Raw genomic sequence first — 17,799 nt, 5'->3', positions numbered from 1 at the left:
GTGGAATAGGCCAAGAAATAAATGATGGAGCAAAGGGAGGCTTGGCATGCATGACCTAATAACTTCCATGAGTCTGTCGTTACCACTTCGCAGATGAGGAAACTGAGGCTCAGGAAAGCAAAGCCACTTGCGCGGTTCCCGCCGCAGCTAAGTGGTGTGTGGCTGTTGGATGCAGCAGAGGAAGCAGGGGTAGCGGAGAGGAGTAGTCCCAGCCCCCACCCCACCCCGCAGAAACAAGAGACACAAGGGGGTGCACTGATGCGGCGGTAAGACCAAAAGACAGCGTAAAGCAATTCAAGGGTCTGTCTCTCTCAGCCCCCAAGGCTGGAAATGCTTTGCTGGAAGGAGACTACGAAATATTTGGCGCTGATGGGGAAGCTGCCTATTCCCTGTTGCCAGCTCTAGAGATCTGGGACGCCTGAGACTCTGTTTCTCGGCAGCTTCAGGTTCCAAAGCCGGGGAGGAACCCCCCGCCCCGTGCCTACCGGGGAATCCCCTGCATCCGGGGTCCTCCCCACACACCCGGAGCCGGGCGGCTGGGCCGAAACCCGCAGAGCGCAGACGCGGTGCCCGGGTTTTCAGAGAGGCTGGGGAAACACCCCCCCGTTCGGGCCCCCACCGTCCGCGGCACTGGGTCCCTTTCCCGCCGCAGTTCGCAGCACGAAGCTTACCTTGCAGGGGGGCTGGGGAGGGAATGTGTATGTGTGTGCGCGATTGTGAATCCCGCCGGTGTGTGGGTACGTGCGCGCGCGTCCCCGGGCGGTGACGGCCGCGGAGATGCTGGACTGCCAGGGCTGGAGGGGGAGGGGGGACTCCCCCGCCCCCGCCCGCCCACTCGCGGGCTTGAATGGACCGCTAGGAGGAAGGTCGGCAGCGGGAGGGCGCTTTTGTCTGTCTGTCTGGACCCTCCCTCTCCCCCGGACCGGGCACTCCCTGCCCCCCCAATCTGGAGACCTTTCCTCCGTTCTCTCCTGTCCCCCAATCACTGACTTCGAGGGAGTCTGGGAAGTGGTGCCCCTCGCTCGGGTGCCAGAGCTCCTCCCATCCGCTCCCAGCCGAGCGTCCTTTAATCTGATAATCCTGGCCCAGGGCTGTAACCAGGCCTTTTATCTTGGTATCAAAGCGTGGGTTGCGGCCGGGGTCCCCCAAGCTCAGAGTAATGGAGTCTTTGGAGCCTTGACGAGGAAGGGGCCCCCGACGAAAAGGAAGGAGCTAGGAGCGGCCCCAGACAGCGGCGCCCAGGAAAGCCCCCCATCCGCCTCTCCACGCTCCTCCGCCCGGCGCGGGGCCAGGAGCATTGGCCCCAGGCTAGACATTAGCGACACTCAGTGGCCGCGCGTGGAGACAGGCGCCAGGAAGGCGGGGGGGAGGGGAGGAGCCCGGGTGATTCCAGTGGGACGTGTGTCTGTGTTCGAGTCCCCGTTCAGGAGAGGCAGAAGACGGGGGCGGGAAAGAGACCTGGAAGGTGGAGGCCGATGTCTGAGCCGAGGAAATACTAGCCCCTACGTCGCCTTCAGATTGGAAAGGTCCCCTTAGATCACACACCCTTCCCAGCGCAGGGCTAAGTGTCCCCTCACAAGAGGCAGGGGGCGGGCCTTCTCGTCGAGGCCCCGCCCCCTGCAGTGGGCTCAGGTTGACGTCATGCGGCGTGGCCAAGGGGACAATCCCCGCCCTTACTCTTGCCAACTGCCCTTTGAGGCCGCTGCAAACGCTCACCGCGGGGCGGCGAAAAATGAAGGAGATCGTGGCTGGAGCGCCCTCCCGTGTGCCCTCAGGAGGTGCCCATTGGAGCCCCCGGGCCCGCTGAGGCGGGGTCTTAGTGGAGACTCCCCGCAGCCAGAACACGTGCGCAGTGCCCTTTAAGGCGTGCTCGGTCTCCAGTGGCGCCGCCGTGGTTACTAGGGATGTGACGTCACGAGTGGGGGCGGGCGTGTCCGGCGGAAGCGGAAGGGGCGGGGCCCCGCGGCCGTGTCTTCAGCACCGCTGCAGCCGCCACCGCCGCGGGAGCCGGAGCGGGCTGGGCCGCTGAGGCAAGATGGTGGACTACAGCGTGTGGGACCACATCGAAGTATCTGACGATGAAGACGAGACGCACCCCAACATCGACACAGCCAGCCTCTTCCGCTGGCGGCACCAGGTATAGTGCACGCGCCCGCCCGGTTCCCCGCTCGCCCGGACCCGGCTCCAGAATTCTGACCCCAAGTACGGGCCAGGGACCTCTCCTTTAACACCTGTGCTCCCACCTCACACTCCGGATTTTTATTATCTCCCGGGGTCCCTCGATTCAACTCCAGAACCCTGAGTACCGCCAGGACCCTGTCCGTCTTACTGCGATCCCGAGACCCCTTTGATGATCTGCGTGGGACTCCCTATTGACCCCTAGAACAATTTTCCCAGTCTAGGTTCCCAAGATAAGCGTTGGGTATATCCTCAGTCCTGTCCGCGATCTTCCATTTACACTCAGAACCCTGCCTCAGAGCCTGGATCCTCAATTCAGCTAGGTGATTTGTGGTCCTATTTGGATCCCCACTTCTGAGCTGGGATACTCCACTAGGCCCCCCAATCCTAGGGTCTGGAACCCCAATACTTTAATCCTGTCTGGAATCCACCTCCAGGGGTCTTGATGGGAATTCCTAGTCAGATTCCTGTTCCTAGGCTTGGGACCCCAACCTGCACCAGGGACCCCTTCCCTAGAGGTGAGATTTGCGATCCACCAGTGTCCTCATCTTGCCTGTTGTTGTTTCGAATTATGGCGACCCCATGCGTGCACAGTAGAACTGCTCGGTGGGGTTTTCAAGGCTGTAACCTTTCCGAAGCAGATGGCCAGGCCTTACTTCCAAGGCACCTCTGAGTGAGTTTGAACCGCCAACCTTTTGGTTACTAGGCCAGCACTTAACTTCTTGCACCACCCAGGGACTCCTCGGTTCAGCCTAGGACCAGGGTTTTGGAAACTCCAGACTCAGTCACCAGCTTCCATCCTGTGGAGTTTCCAGTTCTGACTGTCCTTCAGCCTCACATACTATAGATCTCATTTCCCATTACACTGGGAAACCTGTCTCCATGGCTTCCAGCCCAGCCAGAGCCCCTGCCTGTGTTTAATATTGCAGACCCCATTATCACCCACCTCCAAGACAGGCCTCCCGTGTGAACCTCTGCTAGCACTGGAAACCCACAGCTAAACCCAAACCCAGGACCCAACACCCACCCTGCCTTACCCTTGCCCGCAGCCTGGTCTGCCATTATCTGATGCCCAAATTGGTCCTGCACTCACCCAGGGACCCTACTGATTTGATTTCTAAATTCACTACCCCTTCTTTTATCTGTCTTCCCACAACACAAGTACCAGTTGCCATCGATCGAGTTGACTCCGACTCTTGGCAACCCCATGTGTGTCAGAGTAGAACTGTGCTCCACAGGGTTTTCAGTGGCTGATTTTTCAGAAGTAGATTGCCAGGCTTTTCTTCTGAGGTGCCGCTGGGTGGACTGGAACCTCCAACCTTTGGGTTAGCAGCCAAGCACGTTAACTGTTTGCACCACCCAGGGACTCCCACAAGAGAACTCCCAGATCCAGAGCTCAGAATCCCAAGTCTGTGTGACCTGTGACCTGCCACCCCGTCCTTGACTGGTAGTGCTCATGGGCCAATAGGATGACTCTCATAAAATCTAATGGTCTGATCCTCTGCTCCCCCAAATCAGAACTCCTGTACCCCCCACACCTATGCCCGTTATAGTCTCAAACTGAGGGCTTATGCTGGCTAGGAGTTCTCCACCTCCTCCTATATGGCACCTCCCAGTCATTTATCCAGAAAATCCTCAAAGGGCACTTCCCCATCCTTATGGGACCCTACACTGGCTCCTGTATCTGGTCCCCAGTTCAACTTTGAGCCTCCCATTCCTTAAAACAGCAGTCTCCTGGGTAATGTACCCGCTGGGCAAGCCACTCGTATATGGGAGGAAGGTTCTAGCACCTCTGTTTCTTGCTGTGTGTAACATTTTGTTATGAAATATTTAAGACCTTCACAAAGCTCTAAAGAATGTTCTTGGGAATACCTATTTCTGTCTATAAAGGAGTTAATCTTTACTACTGTGTAGAGGTGATTTGGTCCCCATCCCCATGCCCCGCTCCCCAGTGCCAAGTGCCAAGGGCAGGGTGTCTGGGCGATGCCCCCTTTCCTGCAGTGTCCTCTTCCAGCCACACCCTCCTCCCTGGCCCACAGCCTTTTCCTGTCTGGCCGCTGAGAGCCCCGCCCCTTTCCTTCTCTTAAAGGCCCTGTGGCTGTAGTGGAGGCGGTGGCCTGGGTGTTTGCAGCACCAGGTTCATGGACAGGCAAGCTTGGATTCTGATCCCAGCCCCACCGTTTCCCCCCTCTCTCCGTGTGAAGCGAGGTTCATAGGCCCCATCCATGAGTCCCTGTGAAATAGGGATAATATGGCCCTGTCTTTATGAAATTGTCGGAATGAAAGAGATTAGGTTTGAAAACAACCGGGCTCAGGGCCTGGGAGGCAGTGTTCCGGAAAAGGAGGTAGGCTTAGTTAAAAGGTAGCCTGGTGCCTTTTGACTAGCCCAGCTCCTTCTGCACCACTGACAAGCTGTCTCAGTTTCCCCAGCTGGGAATATTAATAATATCAATTTTGTAGTGTTGTGAGAAATATACTACTTAATGTCTGTAGTGTTTTGTGGATAGTATCTAGTACATAATCTTTCTATAAACGTTAGCTATTGTCATTGTTAATATTTAGGTAATTCATGATCGTGGTGAAAAATTCCAAAGCTTCTAGTAGGGATAAGAGGACAAATGAGTCTTGCTTCCTAGCCCAGCTCCCCAGTTCCCTTGCCCAGAGACAGCCACTGTTCCTGGTTTTTTGTGGCTCCATCTAGTAAGCTGTTCAGCAGTGAGGTTCGGTGGCCTAGATTTCCCCATCTGTAAGGCAAGAGGGCAGTGATTCCAGCTGCCGTGGCTCCTGGCCTGCCTAACCTGCTATGGGCCCTTCGTAACATGAGGTGTAAAGCTAGGGCCGGGCAGGCTGCCGGCCCCACAGCTCCAGGAGGCCTTTATTTAGCTTTCACGTCCCTGGTGGCCTCTCAGAGGATGCTGGGAAGAGCTTGGAGGCAGTCCAGCAGAGAAGACCAGGGTGGTCGGTTCCTGCCGAGGCCTGGGACCACCTGTAATGTCAGCTGCAGAGAGCCCCTTGCGGGTAGCAGGAAGGTTCCATGGTGACACAGGGCGTTGCGGAGTATGGGTGGTGGCAGAGGCCAGGGCTCCTGTCCATGAGGCCTGGGCCTTCACCCATTATCCATGCCGGAAAAGTAAGCCTTGGGGCTATCCCTGTTAGTTCAATTGGGCATTGGAGTAGGGCCCTGGTGTCACAGTTCTCACTCATCATTGGCCTGGCCCTGTGCTAGAAACCTGGGGATACAGCCTCATAGAAGGCACAGAAGTGAGTCAGCAGACTGTTCTGGTGGTGGTGACAATGACAGTGGTGATCTGTGGCTAACATCTACTGAATGCTTGCTGCGTTGGAAGCATTTTTTTTTTTTTTGACTCATTTAGTCCTCACATTTCGTCTCTCTGACTTTGGACACGTTATCGGGAGGGATCAGTCCCTGGAGAAGAACATCATGCTTGGTAAAGTAGAGGGTCAGCGAAAAAGAGGAAGACCCTCGATGAGATGGACTGACACAGCGGCTGCAACAGGGGACTCAAACATAGCAACAATTGTGAGGCTGGTGCAGGACTGGGCAGTGTTTCGTTCTGTTGTACATAGGGCCGCTATGAGTTGGAACCGACTCAGTGGCACCTAACAACAACTACAGCAGTCTTCACAGCAACCCTGTGAGGTCCCATTTCACAGAGAGAAAGACCAAGGCAGGGAGAGCTTTAAGCGACTTGGCCAAAGTCATGCTGCCAGTAAGTGGCGGTGCTGGGTGCAACAGCAGTGAAGTTGCAGCATCCACCCCAGTTCTTGAGCATTTGCTCTGGGCTGCAGGTTAAGCTGAGCACCTGAAGTACCTTTTCCTGTTTGAGCCCCAGAATAGTCCCCAGAGGGAGAGAGAGAGATTATCTCCTTGAATGGCTATTTCTGAGTGCCCAGCACGGCTCTGGGCTTTTTCATTCAATTGCCGCCTTTGTTTCTCCTACTACAACCCAGTGAAGTAGATGCTATTGTCTGCATTTGACAGGTGAGGAAACCAAGGTTCAGAGAGCGACACACTGCAGTACGTGGTGGTCATGGGATAGGACTCCAGGTCTGGGGCCCCAAGGCCATCCCCCAGCACAGGAGATAATCATCTAATGATGGTGGAGGGGCCTGGGGGTGCTCGAGGGCAGCTCTGTTGGAGCTGAGATGTGGGTGAACTAGAAGAGGGTTCCAGGTGGAACGAACATCGTGTGCAGAGGCCAAGAGGCCAGAGAACGCTGGTGCGTTTGGGGAACCCCAAGGACCAGCATCTGTCTGGGACCCGGCATTGGGAGTGGAGAGCAGGACGCAGCTCCCATGGTGCCTCAATGCCAGCCAGGAGCTTGGGGAGGGTCAGGAGTCTATCTGAACCCTAGCACATTAAGATGGGTACGGGAGAGAGCTGCAGTCAGGCGTACCTGTCTCAGACTGCTTTGGTGGCCTGTGAGCCTGGACTGAGGGACAACGATTGAAAGTGGTGGCACCTCTTGGGGTTCTGTCAGCAGCTCTGGATTGATCCGAAAGGAGCAGGATCTGGGAGCCAGGGGAGGTGGTGGTGGAGCTGAGCAGGAGTGGAGAGCAGAGAGTTTTGAGCAGCCTGATAGGGGCCAGGAGGGGTTGGAGCTAGAGAAGGAGTGAAGGTGGGGGCCAGGAGCCTGAGGAGACACAGCGCCATCATCATGAACAGGGTACAGAGGAGGGATGTGCCCTGACTCAGGTGCTCACAGGCACCTCAGAGTGACAGGCCACTGACTGTCCCGCCCACAGGCCCGGGTGGAGCGCATGGAGCAGTTCCAGAAGGAGAAGGAGGAGCTGGACAGGGGTTGCCGTGAGTGCAAGCGCAAGGTGGCCGAGTGCCAGCGGAAGCTGAAAGAGCTGGAGGTCGCTGAGGGCACAGGCAGCCAGGGAGAGCTGGAGCGGCTGCAGGCTGAGGCACGGCAGCTGCGCAAGGAGGAGAGGAGCTGGGAGCAGAAGCTGGAGGAGCTGCGCAAGAAGGAGAAGAGCATGCCCTGGAACGTGGACACACTCAGCAAGGACGGCTTCAGCAAGGTGGGCGGGCCCAGTACTGCGGGGTAGGGGGGCATGCCGCTGCCGTGGCGGGGGGAGGGGTTGGGGTGGGCGGGGGAAGCAGGTCTCGGGGGCAGAGGAGATAAAGCACCCCACCGGTACGGTACCCAGTCTGGTCTGCCTGAAGGCCCTAGTCCGAGGCCACACCTGCCATGCCCACACTCCCGCTTCCTTGACGCTCATGGCACCATCACCACCTCTGCTGCTGATGGGATGGGCGCTGCGGCCATGGCCCGCCTGGCCGCACTCAGGGTGCTCCACGGCGGCGATGCCCCAGCCCACTCCCCCTCTCGCCCTACCACAGAGCATGGTCAACATCAAGCCAGAGCAGGCAGAGGAGGACTCGGAGGAGGCAAGAGAGCAGAAACACAAAACCTTTGTAGAGAAGTATGAGAAACAGATCAAGCACTTTGGTGAGTTGGCCCAGGGGCCTCCTGTAGGGGGAAGGGAAAGGGGCTGACCCTTTGCCTCCAGGGCCCTTCCAGCACCTTGCTTAACACCTTCCTGCAGGCATGCTCCGCCGCTGGGACGACAGCCAGAAGTACCTGTCAGACAACGCCCACCTGGTGTGTGAAGAGACGGCCAACTACCTGGTCATCTGGTGCATTGACCTAGAGGTAGAAGAGGTGAGTGGAGCCTGCCCTGGGGCTGGGCTAAGGCTCTGCCCTGAGGCTGCCTCTTGGTGACACCAGCCTGTTCTCCCTTGGCAGAAATGTGCACTCATGGAGCAGGTGGCCCACCAGACCATCGTCATGCAGTTCATTCTGGAGCTGGCCAAGAGCCTGAAGGTGGATCCCCGTGCCTGCTTCCGGCAGTTCTTCACGAAGATTAAGGTAGGGACCCTGAGATGCCATTGGGTACTGGGTGTGGCCAGAGGCTCCCTCCTCAGGGAACCAGCCTGTACCCCATGGGGGAGGCAGACACATGTCCGTGGGACTCAGGCCCCTATGATCAGAGCCTCACACATCAGGAGAGAGTAGGGCTCTAGGGGGGCCAGAAGAGGTTCTGGATAGACTGAGGGCAGAACCAGTGGGCTCTGCTGAAGGTCCCAACGTGGGGGTGAAGGACAGAGTCAGGATGCCCCCAGGCCTTTACCTGAGTACCTGGAGAACAGCACTACCCTGACTGAGATGGCGGAGACTGAGCGCAGGTCAGATAAGGGGTAATCAGGAGCTCACATGTTGCTGTGTTGAGTTTGAGATGTCTAGGAGACCCCCAGGCGGGGATATGGAGGTGGGTGTGGGTCTGTGGCTTGGGGGGTACATCAGCAGACTCCCTGTATGGTGGTCAGGCTGAGAATAGATGGATAAAAGGAGCAGCCCAAGCCCCAGCGCTCCATCCTTTAGTTCAGGGTGACTCGGGGAGCCCCCGAGCGCCTCTGAGGAGCTGCCCCAAGAGGGTCAGCCTAGGCCCACTGACTGTTGCCCACCCCCCACAGACAGCCGACCGTCAGTACATGGAGGGCTTCAATGATGAGCTGGAGGCCTTCAAGGAGCGCGTGCGGGGCCGTGCCAAGCTGCGCATCGAGAAGGCCATGAAGGAGTACGAGGAGGAGGAGCGCAAGAAGAGGCTTGGCCCTGGCGGCCTGGACCCCGTCGAGGTCTACGAGTCCCTTCCTGAGGTGCGCTCCTCTGGCCCTAGGTGGGTGGTGGGCGGTCAGCAAGCGGGGCCCCAGGTAACTAGGATGCAGGCCCTAACCCCAGCCCCTCTGGGCCCCCAGGAGCTACAGAAATGCTTTGACGTGAAGGACGTGCAGATGCTACAAGATGCCATCAGCAAGATGGACCCCACCGTGAGTAACCATGCCGCCTGCCTTCCACCCCTCTCAAACAGGCTGGCAGAAGCACCCCTCCGGGCTTCTCAGAGTAAGGGGACTGGGTCACCACACTCACATTTATCTAGTGCCTACTGTGTGCCAGCTTTGCTCTTGGGGCCAGGTATGCCGAAGTGTGCAGCACATGTTCCCTGTAATTGTCCCTGCCGCCATGGGCCAATTACGAGCACAGCCTCAGGAGCCAGCACACTGGGGCTGAGCCCCCAGTGACTCAGGATGGCCTTGGGGGTGTTCTTCCCAGCCTCAGTTTCCTTAACCAAACCACAGTTACTCTCTTGAAATTAGCTCACGTAGTGTGTGGGGAGGGCTGAGCACACAGGAGGTGGTGGTAAACATCAGCTGTTTTGTGAGAATGTAGTAGATTTGGTGGAGTCCCTGGGTGATGCAAACGGTTAACGCGCTCAGCTGCCAACCAAAAGATTGGAAATTTGAGTCCACCCAGAGTCTCCTTAGAAGACCTGGCGATCTGTTTCTCCAAAGACTGCAGCCAAGAAAAGTCTGTGGAGTACTTCTACTCTGTCACATGGGGTTACTATGAGTCAGAGTCAACTTGATGACAACTGTTTTGTTTTTTTTTTTTAAGTAGAGCTAGTAAAACAAGGTTTTAGAGTCTTAATAGACCTTGGTTTGACTGCATTTTTGCTACTTGGTTTGTTGGGTAGCCACACCAGTTTCCTTATCTGTAAAATGGGTCTAGTTACAGGGTTCCTGGAAGCTTCCATGGGAATGACTATCTAGATCAGGGCTTGGCAAATTATGATTCACAGGCCTGCTGTCTCTTTCTTATAAATAAAGTTTTATTGGAACACAGTTCCACTTACTTGTTTCTGTACTGACTATGATTGTTTTTAGGAAACCCTGGTGGCATAGTGGTTAAGACCTGTGGTTGGTAACCAAAAGGTCGGCAGTTCGAGTCCACCAGGTGCTCCTTGGAAACTCTACGGGGTAGTTCTACTCTGTTATATAGGGTTGCTATGAGTCGGAACCGACTTGATGGCAATGGGTTTTTTTATGACTGTCTTTGCCCTTCTTGTTGTTAGGTGCTGTCGACTCAGTTCCGACTCACAGCGACCCTATGCACGACAGAACGAAACACTGCCTGGTCTTGAGCCATCCTTACAATCGTTGTTATGCTTGAGCTCATTGTTGCACCTACTGTCAGTCCACCTCGTTGAGGGTCTTCCTTTTTTCTGCTGACCCTGTACTCTGCCAAGCATGATGTCCTTCTCCAGGGATTGATATCTTCTGACAACCTGTCCAAAGTATGTAAGACACAGTCTCGCCATCCTTGCTTCTAAGGAGCATTCTGGTCGTACTTCTTCCAAGACAGATTTATTTGTTCTTCTGGCAGTCCATGGTATATTCAGTATTCTTCGCCAACACGACAATTGAAAGGCATCAATTCTCCTTTGGTCTTCCTTATTCATTGTCCAGCTTTCACATGCCTATGATGCGGTTGAAAATACCATGGCTTAGGTCAGGCACACGTTAGCCTTCAATGTGACATCGTTGCTTTTCAACACTTTAAAAAGGTCCTTTGCAGCAGATTTACCCAATGTAATGCGTCTTTTCATTTCTGGACTGCTGCTTCCGTGGCTGTTGATTGTGGATCCAAGTAAAATGAAATTCTTGACAACTTCAATCTTTTCTGCGTTTATCATAATGTTGCTCATTGGTCCAGTTGTGAGGATTTTTGTTTTCTTTATGTTGAGGTGCAATCCATACTGAAGGCTGTGATCTTTGGTTTTCATTAGTAAGTGCTTCACTTTCAGCAAGTCCTCTTCACTTTCAGCAAGCAAGGTTGTGTCGTCTGCGTAACGCAGGTTGGTAGTGAGTCTTCCTCCAATCCAGATGCCCCGTTCTTCTTCATATAGTCCAGCTTCTTGTATTATTTGCCCAGCATATAGACTGAATAGGTATGGTGAAAGAAAACAACCCTGACGCACACCTTTCCTGACTTTAAAGCAATCAGTATCCCCTTGTTCTGTCCGAACAACTGCCTCTTGATCTATGTAAAGGTTCCTCATGAGCACAGTTAAGTGTTCTGGAATTCCCATTTTTCCCAGTGTTATCCATAATTTGTTATGATCCACACAGTCTAATGCTTTCGCATAGTCAGTAAAACACAGGTAAACATCCTTCTGGTATTCTCTGCTGTCAGCCAGGATCCATCTGACATCAGCAATGGTATCCCCGGTTCCATGTCCTCTTCTGAAACTGGCCTGAATTTCTGGTACTTCCCTGTCGATATACAGCTGCAGCCGTTTTTGAATGATCTTCAGCAAAATTTTGCTTGTGTGTGATATTAATGATATCGTTCTATAATTTCCACATTCGGTTGAATCACCTTTCTTGGGGATAGGCATAAATATGGATCTCTTCCAGTCAGTTGGCCAGGAAGCTGTCTTCCATATTTCTTGGCATAGACGAGTGAGCACGTCCAGTGCTGCATCTGTTTATTAAAACATCTCAGTTGATATCCCATCAATTCCTGGAGGCTTGTTTTTCGCCAATGCCTTTAGACCAGCTTGAACTTCTTCCTTCAGTATCATTGGTTCTTGATCATATGCCACCTCTTGAAATGGTTGAACATCGACTAATTCTTTTTGGTTTAATGACTCTCTGTATTCCTTCCATCCCCCACATTGTCTGTCAGTTTGTCGTTCCGTGGGAGCTTGCATGTTGCTGTGATACTGGAAGCTATGCCACTGGTATTCAGGTACTAGCAGGGTCACCCATGGAGGACAGGTTTCAGCTGAGCCTCCAGACTAAGACAGACTAGGAAGAAGGACCCAGCAGTCTACTTCTGGAAAGTATTAGCCAGTGAAAACCTTATGAATAGCCCCAGACCATTGTTTGATACAGTGCTGGAAGATGACCCCCCAGGTTGGAAGGCACTCAAAAGATGACTGGGGAAGAGCTGCCTCCTCAAAGTAGAGTTGACCTTAATGACGTGGATGGAGTAAAGCTTTCGGGACCTTCATTTGCTGATGTGGCACGACTCAAAATGAGAAGAAATAGCTGCAACATCCATTAATAATCGGAACCTGGAATGTACGAAGTATGAATCTAGAAAAATTGGAAATCGTCAAAGATGAAATGGAATGCATAAACATCGATATCCTAGGCGTTAGTGAACTGAATTGGGCAATCATATAGTTTACTGTGCTGGGAATGACAACTCGAAGGGGGATGGTGTTGCATTCATCATCAAAAAGAACATTTCGAGGTCTATGCTGAAGTACAACGCTGTCAATGATAGGATAACATCCATACGCCTACAAGGAAAACCAGTTAATACAACTATTATTCAAATTTACGCACCAACCACTAGGGCCAAAGATGAAGAAATTGAAGATTTTTATCAGCTGCTGCAGTCTGAAATTGATTGAAATGCAATCAAGATGCATTGATAATTACTGGCGATTGGAATGTGAAAGTTGGAAACGAAGAAGGATCAGTAGTTGGAAAATACAGCCTTCGTAATAGAAACAATGCTGGAGATCGAAAGATAGAATTTTGCAAGACCAACAACTTCATTGCAAATACCTTTTTTCACCAACATAAGCAGCGACTATACACATGGACCTCACCAGATGGAACACACAGAAATCAAATTGCCTACATCTGTGGAAAGAGACAATGGAAAAGCTCAATATCATCAGTCAGAACAAGGCCAGAGGCTGACTGTGGAACAGACCATCAATTACTCATAATGCAAGTTCAAGCTGAAACTGAAGAAAATCAGAGCGAGTCCACGAGAGCCAAAATATGACCTTGAGTATATCCCACCTGAATTTAGAGACCATCTGAAGAATAAATTTAATGCATTGAACACTAGTGACCGAAGACCAGACGAGTTGTGGAACGACATGAAGGACACCATACATGAAAAAAGCGAGAGGTCATTGAAAAGACAGGAAAGAAAGAAAAGACCAAGATGGATGTCAGAGGAGACTCTGAAAGTTGCTCTCAAACGTCGAGAGGCTAAAGCAAAAGGAAGAATTGATGAAGTAAAAGAACTGAACGGAAGATTTCAAAGGGCGGCTCAAGAAGACAAAGTTAAGTATTGTAATGACGTGTACAAAGAGCTGGAAATAGAAAAGCAAAAGGGAAGAACAAGCTCGGTGTTTCTCAAGCTGAAAGAACTTAAGAAAAAATTCAAGTCTCAAGTTGCAGTAGTGAAGGATTCTTTGGGGAAAATATTAAATGATGCAGGAAGCATCAAAAGAAGGTGTAAGGAATACACAGAGTCATACCAAAAAGAATTAGTCAATGTTCAACCATTGCAAGAAGTAGCATATGATCAGGAACCGATGGTACTGAAGGAAGAAGTCCAAGCTGCTCTGAAGGCTCTGGCAAAAAACGAGGCTCCAGGAATTGATGGAATATCAGTCGAGATGTTTCAACAAACGGATGCGCAGCGCTGGAGGTGCTCACTCGTCTATGCCAAGAAATATGAAAGACAGCTTCCTGGCCAACTGACTGGAAGAAATCCATATTTATGCCTATTCCCAAGAAAGGTGATCCAACCGAATGTGGAAATTATAGAACGATATCATTAATATCACACACAAGCAAAATTTTGCTGAAGATCATTCAAAAATGGCCGCAGCAGTATATCAACAGAGAACTGCCAGAAATTCAGGCCAGTTTCAGAAGAGGACATGGAACCAGGGATACCATTGCTGATGTCAGATGGGTCCTGGCTGAAAGCAGAGAATACCAGAAGGATGTTTACCTGTGTTTTATTGACTATGCAAAGGCATTGGACTGTGTGGATCATAAATTATGGATAACATTGGGAAGAATGGGAATTCCAGAACACTTAACTGTGCTCATGAGGAACCTTTACATAGATCAAGAGCAGTTGTTTGGACAGAACAAGGGGATACTGATTGCTTTAAGGTCAGGAAAGGTGTGCAGCAGGGTTGTTTTCTTTCACCATATCTATTCAGTCTGTATACTGAGCAAATAATACGAGAAGCTGTACTGTGTGAATAAGAACGGGCCATCAGGATTGGAGGAAGACTCACTACCAACCTGCGTTATGCAGACGACACAACCTTAACAACCTTGCTTGCTAAAAGTGAAGAGGACTTGAAAGCACTTACTAATGAAGATCAAAGATCACAGCTTTCACTATGGATTGCACCTCAACATAAAGAAAACAAAAATCCTCACAACTGGACCAATGAGCAACATCAACTCTTCTTGGGTCTTCCTTATTCATTGTCCAGCTTTCACATGCCTGTGATGCGATTGAAAATACCATGGCTTGGGTCAGGCGCACCTTAGCCTTCAAGGTGACATCTTTGCTCTTCAACGCTTTAAAGAGGTCCTTTGCAGCAGATTTCCAAGTAAAATGAAATTCTTGACAACATCAGAAAAGAAGTTGTCAAGAATTTCATTTTACTTGGATCCACAATCAACAGCCATGGAAGCAGCAGTCAAGAAATCAAAAAATGTGTTGCATTGGGTAAATCTGCTGCAAAGGACCTCTTTAAAGCGTTGAAGAGCAAAGATGTCACCTTGAAGGCTAAGGTGCACCTGACCCAAGCCATGGTATTTTCAATCGCATCACAGGCATGTGAAAGCTGGACAATGAATAAGGAAGACCCAAGAAGAGTTGATGCCTTTGAATTGTGGTGTTGGCAAAGAATATTGAATATACCATGGACTGCCAGAAGAACAAATAAATGTCTTGGAAGTAATACAACCAGAATGCTTCTTAGAGGCAAGGATGGCGAGACTGCGTCTTACATACTTTGGACATGTTGTCAGGAGGGATCAGTCCCTGGAGAAGGACATCATGCTTGGCAAAGTACAGGGTCAGCAGAAAAGAGGAAGACCCTCAATGAGGTGGATTGACACAGTGACTTGAACAATGAGCTCAAGGATAACAACGATTGTAAGGATGGCTCAGGACCAGGCAATGTTTCGTTCTGTTGTGCATAGGGTTGCTATGAGTCGGAGCTGACTTCACGGCACCTAACAACAACAACATTCCTTCCATCTTCTTTTGATGCTTCCTGCGTCATTTAATATTTTCCCGATGGAATCCTTCAGTATTGCAACTCGAGGCTTGAATTTTTTCTTAAGTTCTTCCAGCTTGAGAAACACCAAGCGTGTTCTTTCCTTTTGGCTTTCCATCTCCACCTCTTTGCACATGTCATTGTAATATTTTGTCTTCTCAAGACACCCTTTGAAATCTTCTGTTCAGTTCTTTTACTTCTTCAATTCTTCCTTTTGCTTTAGTTTCTCGACATTCGAGAGCAACTTTCAGAGTCTCCTCTAACATCCATCTTGGTCTTTTCTTTCTTTCCTGTGTTTTCAATGACCTGTTGCATTCTTCATGTATGATGTCCTTGATGTCATTCCACAACTCGTCTGGTCTTCGGTGACTAGTGTTCAATGCGTGAAATCTATTCTTCAGGTGGTTTCTAAATTCAGATGGGATATACTCAAGGTCATATTTTGGCTCTCGTGGACTCGCTCTGATTTTCTTCAGTTTCAGCTTGAACTTACATATGAGCAATTGATGGTCTGTTCCACCGTCAGCCTCTGGCCTTGTTCTGACTGATGATACTGAGCTTTTCTGTCGTCTCTTTCCACAGATGTAGTCAATTTGATTTCTGTGCGTTCCATCTGGCGAGGTCAATGTGTATAGTCACCGTTTATGTTGGTGAAAGAAGGTATTTGCAATGAAGAAGTTGTTGGTCTTGCAAAACTCTATCATTCGATCTTTGGCATTTTTTCTATCACCAAGGCCATATCTTCCAACTACTGATCCTTCTTTGTTTCCAACTTTCGCATTCCAATCGCCAGTAATTATCAATGCATCTTGATCGCATTTCAATCAATTTCAGACTGCAGCAGCTGATAAAAATCTTCAATTTCTTCATCTTTGGCCCTAGTGGTTGGTGCATAAATTTGAATAATAGTCATATTAACTGGTTTTCCTTGTAGGCGTGTATATATTATCCTATCACTGACAACATTGTACTTCAGGATGGATCTTGAAACATTTTTTGACGATGAATGCAACAATATTCCTCTTTGAGTTGTCATTCCCAGCATAGTAGACTATATGATTGTCCAATTCAAAATGGCCAATACCGGTCGATTTCAGCTCACTAATGCCCAGGATATTGATGTTTATGTGTTCCATTTCATTTTTGACGATTTTCAATTTTCCTAGATTCATACTTCGTACATTCCAGGTTCCAATTATTAGTGGATGTTTGCAGCTGTTTCTTCTCATTTTGAGTCATGCCACATCAGCAAATGAAGGTCCCGCAAGCATTACTCCATCCATGTCATTAAGGTTGACGCTACTTTGAGGAGGCAGCTCTTCCCCAGTCATCCTTTGAGTGCCTTCCAACCTGGGGGGGCTCATCTTCCAGTACTATATCAGTGTTCCACTGCTATCTATGAGGTTTTCACTGGCTAATGCTTTTCAGAAGTAGACTGCCGGGTCCTTTTTCCTAGCCTGTCTTAGCCTGGAAGCTCAGCTGAAACCTGTCCCTCATGGGTGACCCTGCTGGTATCTGAATACTGGTGGCACAGCTTCCAGCATCGCAGCAACACACAAGCCCCCACGGCACGACAAACTGACAGACACATGGGGGTTTTTGGCCTGCTACGGTAGAATTGAGGAGTCCTGGGCTGAGCGGCTGTGATAGACACCCTACATGGCCTGCAAAGCCTAAAATATCTGACCTTTTACAGAAGAAGTTTACTGACCTCTGTTCTAGATGTACACAATTGAAATTTAGTGGAAGTTAAGTAAAATTTAAAATTGTGTTCCCCAGCCACATTAGCCACATTTCAAAGGCTCAGGTAGCCACTCGTGGCTCATGGCTACTGTGTTGGGCAGCGCAGATTATAGAAAATTTCCACCGTCACAGAAAGTTCTTTTGGACAGCCATGGTCTAGAAGGAGCAGTGAGCGAGCTTCAGGACGTGGTAGTGAGCTCACCGTTCCTCAGAGCACAGGGAGCCATGGGCCACCTAGGTGGCAGTACCCTGCCTCATCTGCCTACGCTTCTCTCCACAGGATGCGAAGTACCACATGCAGCGCTGCATCGACTCCGGCCTCTGGGTCCCCAACTCCAAGTCCAGCGAGGCCAAGGAGAGGGAGGAGGCGGGGCCTGGGGATCCCTTGCTGGAAGCCGCCCCGAAGTCAGGGGATGAGAAGGATGTCAGCGCGTGACCCGTGACCCACCCTGGCCGCCGCCCACCTGCCTGCAGGCCCCTGCATTCCCGTTTTCAGAAAACAAAAATAGACACCATCTCCCCAGCCCCTGGCTTTCTCCACTTTCGCTGCTCCCCGAGCCCTGGGGGGAGGAGGCTGTGCTCCCTCCCTCCCTCTCCACTGCCCCCAGCGCTCATCGAAGTCTCTGATTTGAGTCAAGGGGCTTCGCTGCCTGCAGCCCCCCATCAGCATTATGCCAAAGGCCCTGGGCGTCCAGGGAGGGGCAGAGGGCTCCAGGTCGCCCATAGGTGGAGGGGAGGGTCCCCAGCTGGGGGCCTCCTCCAGGCACCGTGGGCTGTGTTCACTGTTGGTCTGCTGTTGAGTCTTCTATTTGGTAAATAGCAATGATCGTCAAATAAAGAGTTTCGGATGCTGTTGCGGCTGTGGTGAGGGCTGTTGGTGCCGCTCTTCTTGTGGGGGTGGGCAGGAAACAGGACAGATGGCATGTGGAGGCTGGGCTGGTG

At 51.3% G+C, this 17,799-nt stretch overlaps 1 protein-coding gene across 1 annotated transcript; it reads left to right on the top strand.

The window, feature by feature from the left end:
* Positions 1-1,951: 1,951 nt before the first annotated feature.
* CDC37 (cell division cycle 37, HSP90 cochaperone) lies at positions 1,952-17,712 on the top strand. Its single transcript, XM_064280651.1, has 8 exons — positions 1,952-2,137; positions 6,946-7,227; positions 7,550-7,658; positions 7,756-7,871; positions 7,956-8,078; positions 8,684-8,866; positions 8,966-9,037; positions 17,138-17,712. Exons 1-8 carry the CDS (start codon positions 2,036-2,038, stop codon positions 17,291-17,293), a joined length of 1,143 nt encoding a protein of 380 aa, XP_064136721.1. The 5' UTR covers positions 1,952-2,035; the 3' UTR covers positions 17,294-17,712.
* Positions 17,713-17,799: the final 87 nt, after the last annotated feature.

The sequence above is a fragment of the Loxodonta africana genome, chromosome 3, assembly GCF_030014295.1.
Source record: "Loxodonta africana isolate mLoxAfr1 chromosome 3, mLoxAfr1.hap2, whole genome shotgun sequence".
Taxonomy (NCBI): domain Eukaryota; kingdom Metazoa; phylum Chordata; class Mammalia; order Proboscidea; family Elephantidae; genus Loxodonta; species Loxodonta africana.
This window is presented reverse-complemented; position numbering and strand designations above follow the sequence as displayed.

Coding starts and splice junctions, on each gene's coding strand:
- CDC37 (XM_064280651.1), top strand. CDS start 2,036: ATGGTGGACTACAGCGTGTGGGACCACATCGAAGTATCTGACGATGAA. Junction 7,659..7,755: donor GAAACAGATCAAGCACTTTG/GTGAGTTGGCCC, acceptor ACCTTCCTGCAG/GCATGCTCCGCCGCTGGGAC. Junction 9,038..17,137: donor TCAGCAAGATGGACCCCACC/GTGAGTAACCAT, acceptor TTCTCTCCACAG/GATGCGAAGTACCACATGCA.